At 46.6% G+C, this 12,600-nt stretch overlaps 1 protein-coding gene across 1 annotated transcript; it reads right to left on the minus strand.

The window, feature by feature from the left end:
* Positions 1-9,706: 9,706 nt before the first annotated feature.
* Positions 9,707-12,275, minus strand: RNF26 (ring finger protein 26). Its single transcript, XM_073566448.1, has one exon. The coding sequence runs from the start codon at positions 11,445-11,447 to the stop codon at positions 10,131-10,133; it is 1,317 nt and encodes a 438-aa protein (XP_073422549.1). The 5' UTR covers positions 11,448-12,275; the 3' UTR covers positions 9,707-10,130.
* Positions 12,276-12,600: the final 325 nt, after the last annotated feature.

A 12,600-nucleotide genomic window follows, 5' to 3' on the forward strand; every position in this document is an offset into this window, starting at 1 on the left:
ATTTGTCCTTATCTACTTCCTGCCCAGATGCCGCAGACGAGACTGGCATTGAATGGTACAATTAGGATTACCAATAATTAGATTGAACTTATTCTCCATTATACAGTCACCCAATGAAGACTGATCTACGGTGATCAGTGGTAGGATCTACACAGAACCTCACCTGCCATTGTGACGGCTGATCTGACAGCTGTCCATCCTGTACAGTGACCAAGAGCTGAGGCCATGAGCGTCCAGTAGTTATCAGTTACAACACATCCAGCACCAATCCATTGACCAAAAAAATAATAATACTAGTTTTTGTCTTTCCATGCCTTCTCCTTCGGCCCGTCTTATCCTAATAGCGGCAGCAGACAATTGGACCCGGAATTTACTCTTTACGTTTGGATTATTTTCGTAGCATAGTATTGGCTGTTTAGTGGACGTGTTGTTAGCACAAGGTCTAACTATACTGACTGTGTATCTAAATTGTCATAATTCACAGTTTCACATCAAACACAGGAAATGAAGATGACAATATACACTGGAATATCACAATAAGTTCTGGACGGTCATGTGTATACAGCTTTCATTAGCAATTTCCAGGTCTTTGTCACAGCAATTCCTGTTGCAGAGTGTTGCATGTCAGCCTTTCACAAGCTGAGGTCAAAACTGGATGGTAGACAATAATAGGAAACTGCCGAGTGACTGAAGTCAACTGGTGTTTTCTTAAGGAATGATATGTGGTATCCTTCAGTTATTGGCCAAGGGCCATAAGACTCGAGCCCAAAAATAGTACATCCTCCAATGTATACTGAATACAAGACCCCTTCTAGTGCTTTATAATTTACTGGATCATATAAACTGCAAATGTCCAACTCCCGAGGCCAAGAAATGCTTGATATTTCAGTGTCTGAAGAAGGTGTTGAACACTGTAAAAATGTAAAACTTTGCGGATTTATAATACAATGATGTTTGCCATTATATAACCGGCATTTTGAGTGTAATTTTATTCTTGGAAGCTTGGTCCATAAAGAGTGACACATTTTATCCATTTTTTTGGACTCATTTGACTGTCCACAGGGTTCAAAATACCAAACGGAAGCGTCCAGGACCTCTGCTGTACCAAATTCTATCTGCACTAAGAGACTTGTGCGCCCAGCACAACTGAACTAGGCGAGATGCTAAACTATTGCTCTCTGTTATCAGCCTAACTCTCATTGAAGAACATATTAATCTATGAGGTTGCTGTCCTGGATTGTGTTTTTCAGGACAAGTTGCAGTTTTGAACTACATCATGTATTGGAAGTCAGGAAAAAAAAAATTGCAAGTAGGATGAAATGGTGAAAGTAATGTAATTTTGCCATTGGTTCTTGGGTTTTATTTTTACAGCGTTGTGTGGTAAAAAGACCCATCAGCACAATTCTACTGGTCAGTACGATTCTACAGGGGCACATAATTCTCCAGGGCAGAGAGATTTTACTGGTCAGTACGATTCTACAGGGCCGCACAATTCTCCGGGGCAGAGAGATTTTACTGGTCAGTACGATTCTACAGGGGCGCACAATTCTCCAGGGCAAAGCGATTTTAGTGGTCAGTAAGATTCTACACGGCTGCCCAATTCTCTGGGGCAGAGAGATTTTACTGGTCAGTACGATTCTACAGGGGCGCACAATTCTCCAGGGCAAAGCGATTCTACAGGGCCGCCCAATTCTCCGGGGCAGAGATTTTACTGGTCAGTACGATTCTACAGGGGCGCACAATTCTCTGGGCAGAGAGATTTTACTGGTCAGTATGATTCTACAGGTCCGCATGATTTTACTGGTCAGGACGATTCTACAGGGCCGCACAATTCTCCGGGGCAGAGATTTTACTGGTCAGTATGATTCTACAGGGCCGCACAATTCTCCGGGGCAGAAAGATTTTACTGGTCAGTATGATTCTACAGGGCCGCGTGATTTTACTGATCAGGACGATTCTACAGGGCCATGCGATTCTCTGGGGCAAAGCGATTTGACTGGTCAATACGATTCTACAGGGCAGCGCGATTCTCTGGGGCACAGCTTTTTTTTTATTGGTCAGTATGATTCTACAGAGCTGCGCAATTCTCCAGGGCAGCACTATTCTACTGGTTAGTACGATTATCAGGGGCAGCACGATCCTAATGATCAGTATGATTCTCCAGGGCAGCACGATCCTAATGATCAGTACAATTCTACAGGGCCATACGATTCTCTGGGGCAAAGGGATTTGACTGGTCAGTACGATTCTACAAGGCCGCACGATTATCTGGGGCAGAGTGATCTTACTGGTTAGTACAATTCTACAGGGCCGCGCGATTTTACTGGTCAGTACAATTCTACAGGGCCGCGTGATTTTACTGGTCAGTACAATTCTACGGGCCGCGCGATTCTCTGGGGCAGAGTGATGTTACTGGTCAGTACGATTCTGCAGGGACACACAATTCTATTGGCCAGTACGATTATACAGGGTCACACGATTCTCCAGGGAAGAACGATTTTACTGGTCAGTACGATTCTACAGGACCGCGCGATTTTACTGGTCAGTATGATTCTACAGGGCCGCGCGATTTTACTGGTCAGTACGATTCTACAGGGCCGCGCGATTTTACTGGTCAGTACGATTCTACAGGGCCGCGTGATTCTACTGGTTAGTACAATTCTCCGGGGCAGCACGATCCTAATGGTCAGTAGGATTCTACAGGGCCATGCGTTTCTCCGGGGCAGCGCAATTCTATTGGTCAGTATGATTCTACAGGGCCGCACGATTCTCCAGGGCAGAGCGATTTTACTGGTCAGTACGATTCTACTGGTCAGTATGATTCTCTGGGGCAGCATGATTCTACTGGGCCACACGATTCTCCTGGTTAGTATGATTCTCCACGGCAGCACGATTTTATTGGTCATTACGGTTCTACAGGGCCACGCAATTCTCCTGGCTTCTACGATTCTCCACGGCAGCATGATTTTATTGGTCATTACGGTTCTACTTCTACAGGGCCACGCAATTCTCCTGGCTTCTACGATTCTCCGCGGCAGCACGATTTTATTGGTCACTACAATTCTACAGGGCCGCACAATTCTTCCAGAGCAGACATTTTACTGGTCAGTATGATTCTACAGGGCCACGCGATTTAACTGGTCAGAACAATTCTACAGGGACACGCGATTCTCCTGGTCAGTACGATTCTCCAGGGCAGCGCAATTTTATTCGTCATTACAATTCTACGGGGCAGCCCCATTACGGTGCTATCAAAGTTGCATACAAGTTTTTCATTGAAGTGGGAAAAACAATTCTTAAGTTTGTGGGAAAAAAAGTTGGCTTGTGTCATCATTTTCCAATAACCATGTTTTTTTTGTCGATAGAGCTACGTGAGAGATTGTTTCTTGCCTGCCCAGATGACGGTTTTGAGGAACATACGTTTTAAATGCTTTTTATCGTTTTAGTGAAGGCAGTGACTGCAAAACAGCACTCCTGACCCATTTTCTCTTTATGGGATTTACTATATTGGTTAATTACCGTAAATGTATATTTTGACTTGAGACATCAAATCTTTACAGATACAGGAAATATTTAATTTTTTTTTTATGAGGGGGGGAAGGGTTATATAAATTTGAATTTTTATATTTTTGAAAACTTTTTTTCTTCTTTAATCCCTTTATAGGTCTTGAACCGGTGATCATGATCTGACTGCTTGGAATATATTCTGCAATTCTACTGTGTTGCATTATGTAGGAAAACTTACAGTCTCCGATGACCAAAATGGAGGGGGATACATGATGTCTGATCTAAGGGCAGCGTGTATCAGGCACTGGCTGTATATTAGTCAGGTATATTAGACTCTGAAATGCTGTGGCATTAAAGAAATCACAGTGCTATAGTTTTCATGTTGAACTTATAATGGCTGCTGCAGAGCAAAATAAAACTTTTCTCTTTTATGTCACCTTTTCCTTGCAGAGATATTAGCAATCACAGTATTTGGCTCCTAGTTACTTTTGAAAAGGTCAAGTGTTACCAGATCCCAACTCATACGGGGAGAAGTCTCTGATCAAATCCACTTGGCTTATCCAAAGTAAACTTGTTTGGTGCCAAATATTAGATTGCTAATATCTCCACAACAGAGACGGGATAACACAAGAAATAAAAAAAAACATTGAATTCCACTATGCAGCCAGCATTACATCTTGTGTCCAGCAAATCATGTAGAATTTGGAGAAAGGTCCGATATGCCATTCAGTATTTCACATCCACACAGCAACTCGACAGCAGAGAATAATAATGTACGGAAATTGGCTTTTAAAGCGAACCTGTCAGCACTTTTGGCTGATGTAAGATGCGGCCACTGTTTTTCAGGGCTTATTTACAGCATTCTATATTATACTCACCCAGGGGGCGGTATGGTCTGATGGGTGTCACAGGTCCCCGGGTCTGGCGCCTCCTATCTTCTTGCGATGCCGCCCTTCTGCTTGCTTCACAGGCTCCGCGGCATCGCGCTCCTGTTCAGGCGTACTTATCTGTCCTGTTTAGGGCACAGTAAAGTACTGCAGTGTGCAGGCTCTGGGAAAGGTCACAGAGGACCAGCGCATGCGCAATGCCGTACTTTGCTCTGCCCTCAACATGACAGATAAGTACGCCTGTGCAGGAGTGCAATGCCGGGGAGTCATGAAGCAAGCAGGAGGACGGCATTGCAAGAAGATGGGAGGCGCTGGGCCCGGACCTGCAACACCCAGTGGATCGGACCACCCCGCGGGTGAGTATCATAAAAACTTATTTTTCATATCTTGCAGGTCGGATCGGGGATTATGTACAGCATTATAGAATACTGTAGATACGGTAAGCCCTGAAAGGCGGTGGCCATATCTTATATCGGCCAAAACTGCTGACAGGTTCGCTTTAACAAACTGCTTTCAATCACAGCGTGCTGCGGAGTGTCAGCTGTGCGTTTGTAGGATTTGTTAGTTGCTGCAGAAACGCTGCAGGTTTTCACAGTGGATTTCATAGTTTTTATGGTTAATGATAGATAAATCCATCGAGTTCCACCTGTAATCTAACACGTTATAACAATTCATTGGGAAGCAAAGAGTTAAATCAGTGTCTGGATCCAAAGCAAAATCCACATACACTTGCAAATTTGATTTTGGAAAACAACTCAAAGCAGAAATGAGAGGGAGTGTCCAATAAACATATCACACTCACAGGATAGGATTGCTAAGGGTCCAACAACTAGGACCCCCACTGATCTTAAACGGGTGGTCCAAAGGCAGTCATTTGTGGTTATAATCTAAGCTTCCTATGTGAACTTGTGCGGCCACCATTCCTATAGCTGTAAATGGAGCAGTGGTGACACGCTTTCCACCACTTTCTTCACACTTTGGAACGCTTGTTCATAAAGGGGTAGAGCGAAGGCAGTCATTTTCCTTATCTATTTAATGCTATACTCTAGGCTATTTTCTAATATATTTGCTTTTAAAATTCCCCACCGCTCCCTAACTACACTGTAACAGCTGGTGTATTTTTCCCTATTTCCTGTGTGATGGTTTGAGCATTCCAGTGCATGCTGGGATACTTAAACTAAGCGTCATCTAAGCAGGGGGAGGAGGCTGCGGTCACTGTCACAGCCCCTGCCTGAAACTAAGCATCATCAGTGATGCTCATTCCTGGGCAGAGACCAGTGACGTCAATTGTGGGGAAGGAGCTGTCTCCTGCACCGCCGGGTATAGTGACACCACTGCGCAAAGGGGGAAGGGGGATGGTACAAGGCGCTGCGCACATCGCACGGGGAGGGACAGTTCACGAGGGAAACAGCAGGGACAGCACCACCCCTGAAGCGACCGTCATTGATGACACTTATTTTCAAAGAGGGAGCAGAGGCTGTGCCAGTGACCACAGCCCTTGTCTCCAGCTATGAAGACACTTCGTGCACTGGTGATACATGAAAAAGAAATACACTAGCTGTTACAGTGTAGTCAGAGAACGGTAGGGAATGTTTAACCCCTTTACCCCCAAGGGTGGTTTGCACGTTCATGACCAGGCCAATTTTTACAATTCTGACCACTGTCCCTTTATGAGGTAATAATTCTGGAACGCTTCCATGGATCCCGGTGATTCTGACAGTTTTCTCGTGACATATTGTGCTTCATGTTAGTGGTAAAATTTCATTCAAATAACTTGCGTGAATTTGTGAAAAAATGGAAATTTGGCGAAAATTTTGCAATTTTCCAAATTTGAATTTTTATGCCCTTAAATCACAGAGATACGGCAGACAAAAAGCTTAATAAGTAACATTTCCCACATGTTTACTTTACATCAGCACAATTTTGGAACCAAAAATTTTTTTTTTGGTAGGAAGTTATAAGGGTTAAAAGTTGCAAAAATGAGAAATCACTGGTCAACAAAATTTTATTTTTACGGACCACATCACATTTGAAGTCACTTTGAGGGGTCTATATGATAGAAAATACCCAAAAGTGACACCATTCTAAAATCTGCACCCCTCAAGGTGCTCAAAACTACAGTCAAGAAGTTTATTAACCCTTCAGGTGCTTCACAGGAATTTTTTGAATGTTTAAAAAAAATGAACATTTAATTTTTTTCACCAAAAAATTAATTCAGGTCAAATTTTTTTTTATTTTACCAAAGGTAACAGGAGAAATTGGTCTGCAAAAGATATTGTGCAATTTCTCCTGAGTACGCTGATACCTATGTGTGGGGAACCACTGTTTGGGCGCATGTCAGAGCTCAGAAGGGAAGGAGCGCTGTTTGACTTTTTCAATGCAAAATTGGCTGGAATTCAGATCGGACGCCATGTCACGTTTGGAGAGCCCCTGATGTGCCTAAACAGTGGAAACCCCCCACAAATTACACCATTTTGGAAACTAGACCCCCCCCCCCCCCCCCAAGGAACTTATCTAGATGTGTGGTGAGAACTTTGAACCCCCAAGGGCTTCGCAGAAGTTTATAACGTACAGCTGTACAATTAAAAAATCATTTTTTCCACAAAAATGATCTTTTCACCCTCAATTTTTATTTTTCCAAGGGTAACAGGACCCCAAAAGTTATTGTGCAATTTGTCCAGAGTACGCTGATACCCCATATGTGGGGGTAAACCACTATTTGGGTACATGGCAGAGTGTGGAAGGGAAGCAGCGCCATTTGATATTTTGGCTGGAATTGGACGCCATGCCGCGTTTAGAAAGCCCCTGATGTGCTTAAACAGTGGAAACCTCCCACAAATGACACCATTTTGGAAACTAGACCCCCCAAGGAACTTATCTAGATGTGTGGTGAGCACTTTGAACCCCCAAGGGCTTCACAGAAGTTTATGATGCCCGGGCGTAAAAATAAAAAAAAAAAAATCATTTTTTTCCACAAAAATTATATTTTTGCCCCCAATTTTTTATTTTCCTAAGGGTAACAGGAGACATTGGACCCCAAAAGTTGTTTAGCAATTTGTCCTGAGCAGGCTGATACCCTATATGTGGGGGTAAAACACTGTTTGGGCGCATGGCAGAGCTTGGAAGGGAAGGAGCACCATTTGACTTTTTCAACGCAGAATTGGCTGGAATTGAGATCAGACGCCATGTTGCATTTGGAGAGCACCTGATGTGCCCAAACAGTGGAAACCCCCCAATTATAACTCCAACCCGAACCCCAACACACCCCTAACCGTAATCTCAGCCCTAACCCTAATGGGAAAATGGAAATACATTATTTTATTATTTTTCCCTAACTAAGGGGGTGATAACGGGGGGTTTGATTTACTATTTATGGCGGTTTTTATGTTTGGCAGCTGTCGCACGCTAAAAGACGCTTTTTATTGTAAAAATAGTTTTTGCATCACCACATATTGAGAGCTATAATTTTTCCGTATTTTGACCCACTGAGTCATGTGAGGTCTTATTTTTTGCGGGACGAGTTGACGTTTTTATTGGTACCATTTTCGGGCATGTGACATTTTTTGATCGCTTTTTATTCCTATTTTTTGGACGCAGAATAAACAAAAACCAGCGTTTCATGAACTTATTTTGAGGGGTGCGTTTACACCATTCGCGTGTGGTAAAATTGATAAGGCGGTTTTATTCTTCGGGTCAGTACGGTTACAGTGATACCTCATTTGTCTTTATGTTTTTGCGCTTTTATGCAATTAAAACAATTTTATATAAAAAATTATTATTGCATCGCTTTATTCTGCGAGCTATATCTTTATTTTTTCGCTGATGACGGCTCGTTTTTTGCAGGATAAGATGACGTTTTCAGCGGTACCATGGTTATTTATATCCGTCTTTTTGATCTCACGTTATGATGATAAATCATTATTTTTTGCTTCGTTATTTTATTTTTTAAGGGGTTCAATAAAGGGGTTAACTAATGGGACAGTTTTATAGGGCGGGTCGTTACGGACGCGGCGATACTAAATATGTGTACTTTTATTGTTTTTATTTCCAAAAAATGAATTAGGGAATATTTTTTTTTGTATTAATTTAGCGATTTTTATAAATTATTTTTACTTTTTTTTTAACTTTATTACAATGTCCCAGGGGGGACATAACTGTCATGTGACAGATCGCTGATCTGTCACATCACAGATCGCTGTTACGGATCAGCGATCTGTCACAGGCAGTGTAGAAAGCTTCCTCGTGCCTGCATTTTGCAGGCACTGAGGAAGCTGGCTCCCTGCAAGTCCCCGCCGCCATTTTGGATCCAGGGACCTGCAGGGAAGGAGACCCCCACAGCAACGCTGCGCTACTGTGGGGGTCTCAGGCCAGTTTCACACTAGCGTTTATCATCTGCAGCGCACGGTGCCGCTAAGCCCCGCCCCCTCCGGTCATCGCTGCCTACTAGCGCACATGGGCGCTTGCGATCTGCGCACCCTATCTTTAGCATAGGGTGCGCAGATCGTTCGCTGGTCGTGCGCTAGCAGGATTTTGCCGTGTGCTGCGCATTTTTAAAGGTGCGCCGTGCGCGCCGAAATGCAACATGCTAAAGATAGGGTGCGCAGATCGCAAGCGTCCATGTACGCTAGTAGGAGCCGATGACTGGATGGGGCGGGGCTTAGAGGCACCGTAGGAAATAAACGCTAGTGTGAAACTAGCCTCAGGGAAGCACGGAGGGAGCCCCCTCCCTGACAATGCTTCCCTAAACCCCTGGTACACTGCGATTGTGTGTGATCGTAATGTGCCAGGTGTTAGCATGTTGGTGACGGTTCGTGACCGCCCCTGACAGTGCCGGGTGTCAGCTGTGATGATCAGCTGACACCCGGCCGCGATCAGCGACGCTCACTACGTGAGCGCCGCTAATCGCTGTGACGTACTATCCCGTCCCTGGGAGTTAAGTCCAGGGCACATGGACGGGATAGCACGTCTTATGGCAGAAAGGGGTTAAAGCAAGTAGATTAGAAAATAGAATCAAATAAATAAGGAGTTAGGAGGAAAATGACATTGCCTTCGGACCATCCCCTCTAACAACAAGCATTCCAAAGTGTGAAAAAAAAAAAAAAAAAAATATTGGTAGAAAGCGGTGACCACTGCTCCATTCCCTAGGAATGGTGGCCGTACAAGTTCACACAGGAGACTTTTCACAAGCTCAGTAGAGACCAAGTAATCAGATATGAAAGATCCTGTGCATGGGTTGTTTATGGGACAACATCTTTAAGGAATTAAATGTCTGCTCCATGGGTTACATAAAAAAAAAAAAAACTGGTACAAAATTGGTCCTTAATGCAGGTTTAATCCTAGTGAATAAATGGCACATAATACAGCAACACTGCTGAAAGTCGTACTGTGCGAAATGATAGGACAACGCATGGAAAATTACAAAACTAAACTTGAAATAGCCGCCACATCCAACATTTGCTACATTGTACAAAACATGTGGAATGATCAGGTGACAACGTGGAAACAACGCAGGCCGTTACACCAATATATACGATCCCTTTCACAGCTTCACAGACACATGGACCTTCTCAACGAGTACAAAAATATTCTCCTTGCTCTTCATATTCTTAAAAATAATGACTCAGTGTCCAACAATTAAAACAAGGGTATAACAAAAGAAAAAGAAAATATTGGGCGCTGTTTAATTCTCCGCTGTCCCCATGTCCTGGAGTTACACAGACCCAGTCGTTCCTGTCATTACATGTACACTGTGAGCGTCTGCAGGATCATTTTTCGGCACAGCGGACAGTTACGCTGGAGTATCGGCTGCTGCAGGAGGATCTCGGCGCACTCGGAGCACAGACACAGGTGGCGGCATGGAAGCAGGAGGACAGTTTTGTTTTCATCCTGGCAGATCACACATTTCTTGCTCTCCTCCTGCTGCTTTAGGAGCTTCCAGGGGTCTTCTGCAGCTTTCTCCGTCCCACGTGAGGATGAAGCATGGGGTTGTGGCACAGGTGGGGGTGGTCTCTGCGGGGCTTGGCGCCACTCAGGTGTGGCATTCTGTTGCACCCGTGCAGGTGGTGGATTGTGCGCCCATGTAGGTGGTCCAGCTGGATTCTGCACCCTTGGCACCCTTACTGGTGTATTTTGTGCTCTAGTCCTCATCCGGTTCTGGTCTCTGTCCCAAGCGGCTCTGTACATCCTGACAAGCCGGAGACACCCGTCTGCCGTCCTCCTCCAGACCTCGGCATTTAGTAAATTATGGACGATTACCTGGACAACGTGGCCGAGCCGGATAAGTCTTTCCTGGAATGAATGCAACGCAGGCGAGGGTCTGAGAATCAGACAGGAAGCCCAAATTAAGAAAAGCAGCAGGAGGACTTCATAAAGGTGTCGGAAGAGGATGTCTCCAATGCCCGCACTGCAGGACACCAGCAAATCTACCGCCAACTGGAATGGCGTCCAGAAAAGAATGACCACGGCCACAGCGGTGCTGGAGATCTGGGAGAGCAGCGCTGCGATCAAGTCTTTCCCAACAAAGATGACGTTCACCACAGTGATCCACACGCCCAGGGCGGCCGAGAACATGTTCTGCACACCAATAAGGCACACGTTCACCATGCTGTTCACAATGTATGCCACCAGGCTGCCGGCTATTCCCAGCGCCTCCCAGACCTGGCGGTGAAAGTTCTGCCCGGACAGCGCCATGTTGAGAATGCCGCGCTGCATCATCTCCTTGCTCCGCAGTAACAGGTGGCACATCAGGTTCCAGACAAGCTGTAAACTGTCCAATCCGGAGAGCAGCCCCCGCAGGCCATCCACGACGGCGTACACCGAGCCCAGTGCCATGTTACCACACGCCTCACCCAGCAGGGCCACGGACACCAGGGCATTCTCCCAGCAGCGGAGTAAGCCCAGGGAGATGGTCCCGGGAAGATTGAGGATGAAGTGAATGGTCCAAAACAGGAAGGACACAACGGAGGAAACAAGCCAGTAATTCAGGTCCAGCACAAGGAGCAGCAGGTCCAGGCCCCAGCCCAGGCCACTGAGCAGCAGCAGGAGGCCCTGCATGGCCGGGGAGGAGAGCCGGCATCTACCGAGGGCTCACAGCACGGGGGACGACGGAGATCGGGATGACCTCCAGCCTCGTCACAGCACGGAGGAGATCGGGCGGACCTGCGGCCTCGCACAGCACGGGGGAGATCGGGCGGACCTCCGGCCTCGGCACGGGGGAGATCGGGCGGACCTCCGGCCTCGGCACGGGGGAGATCGGGCGGACCTCCGGCCTCGGCACGGGGGAGATCGGGCGGACCTCCGGCCTCGGCACGGGGGAGATCGGGCGGACCTCCGGCCTCGGCACGGGGGAGATCGGGCGGACCTCCGGCCTCGGCACGGGGGAGATCGGGCGGACCTCCGGCCTCGGCACGGGGGAGATCGGGGGGACCTCCGGCCTCGGCACGGGGGAGATCGGGGGGACCTGCGGCCTCGCACAGCACGGGGGAGATCGGGCGGACCTCCGGCCTCGGCACAGCACAAGTCTCTCAGGAGCACAATGTCACCAGTGCTGGGGGAGCTCAGCTGTCGGATCCGCACAGAGAGCGCCCGGGGCCCATTTGTGGCTCTTCACCTCTTGGAAGGACCAGACAAGTCACTGCTCACACGGGTCCAGTGAGCAACAAACAGCACTCAGGGCGCCGCCATGTTGGTCCTCCAGCAGTTTGTATCAGGAAGTAAGAGTAACATTGTTCAGGCAGGAGTAAAGGAGCGCAGATCGCACCGAGAGTAATGTGTACGCGTCGCCAGCCTCTGGAGCCGTCGTGGATACAGTTAATGCTGACACGCTGTTGATTGGTGGAGCCCCTGCCAATGAAGTTCTTTTGAGCGATTTAAAGTTTGTGCTGCACACTGGGAGTATCGGGGATTTAAATAATGCGGGAGGGGGCGTGGCCACAGCAGCAGGTGAAACATGCGATTTGGGGGGAAAGCTGGGAGAGCGCATGCGCAGAGAGAACATGCCGTACCTGAGCGTGTTGTTTATTACGTGGTGTGTGTAGAAATGCGCTCACATTACTGTGCGGTACCGCAGGCCACTGACATCAATTTATTCTTTTTTTTCATCTTCCAAAAACCATCATTTATTTTTGCTTTCTTCTGTCCTCATCGCTGCATGAGGGCTCGAACTGAGCAGGATCAGATGTGGTGTTTGAATGACGCCATTTACATT

This window comes from Dendrobates tinctorius, unplaced genomic scaffold (genome assembly GCF_039654945.1).
Source record: "Dendrobates tinctorius isolate UK_male_01 unplaced genomic scaffold, ASM3965494v1 ptg000018l, whole genome shotgun sequence".
Lineage (NCBI taxonomy): Eukaryota > Metazoa > Chordata > Amphibia > Anura > Dendrobatidae > Dendrobates > Dendrobates tinctorius.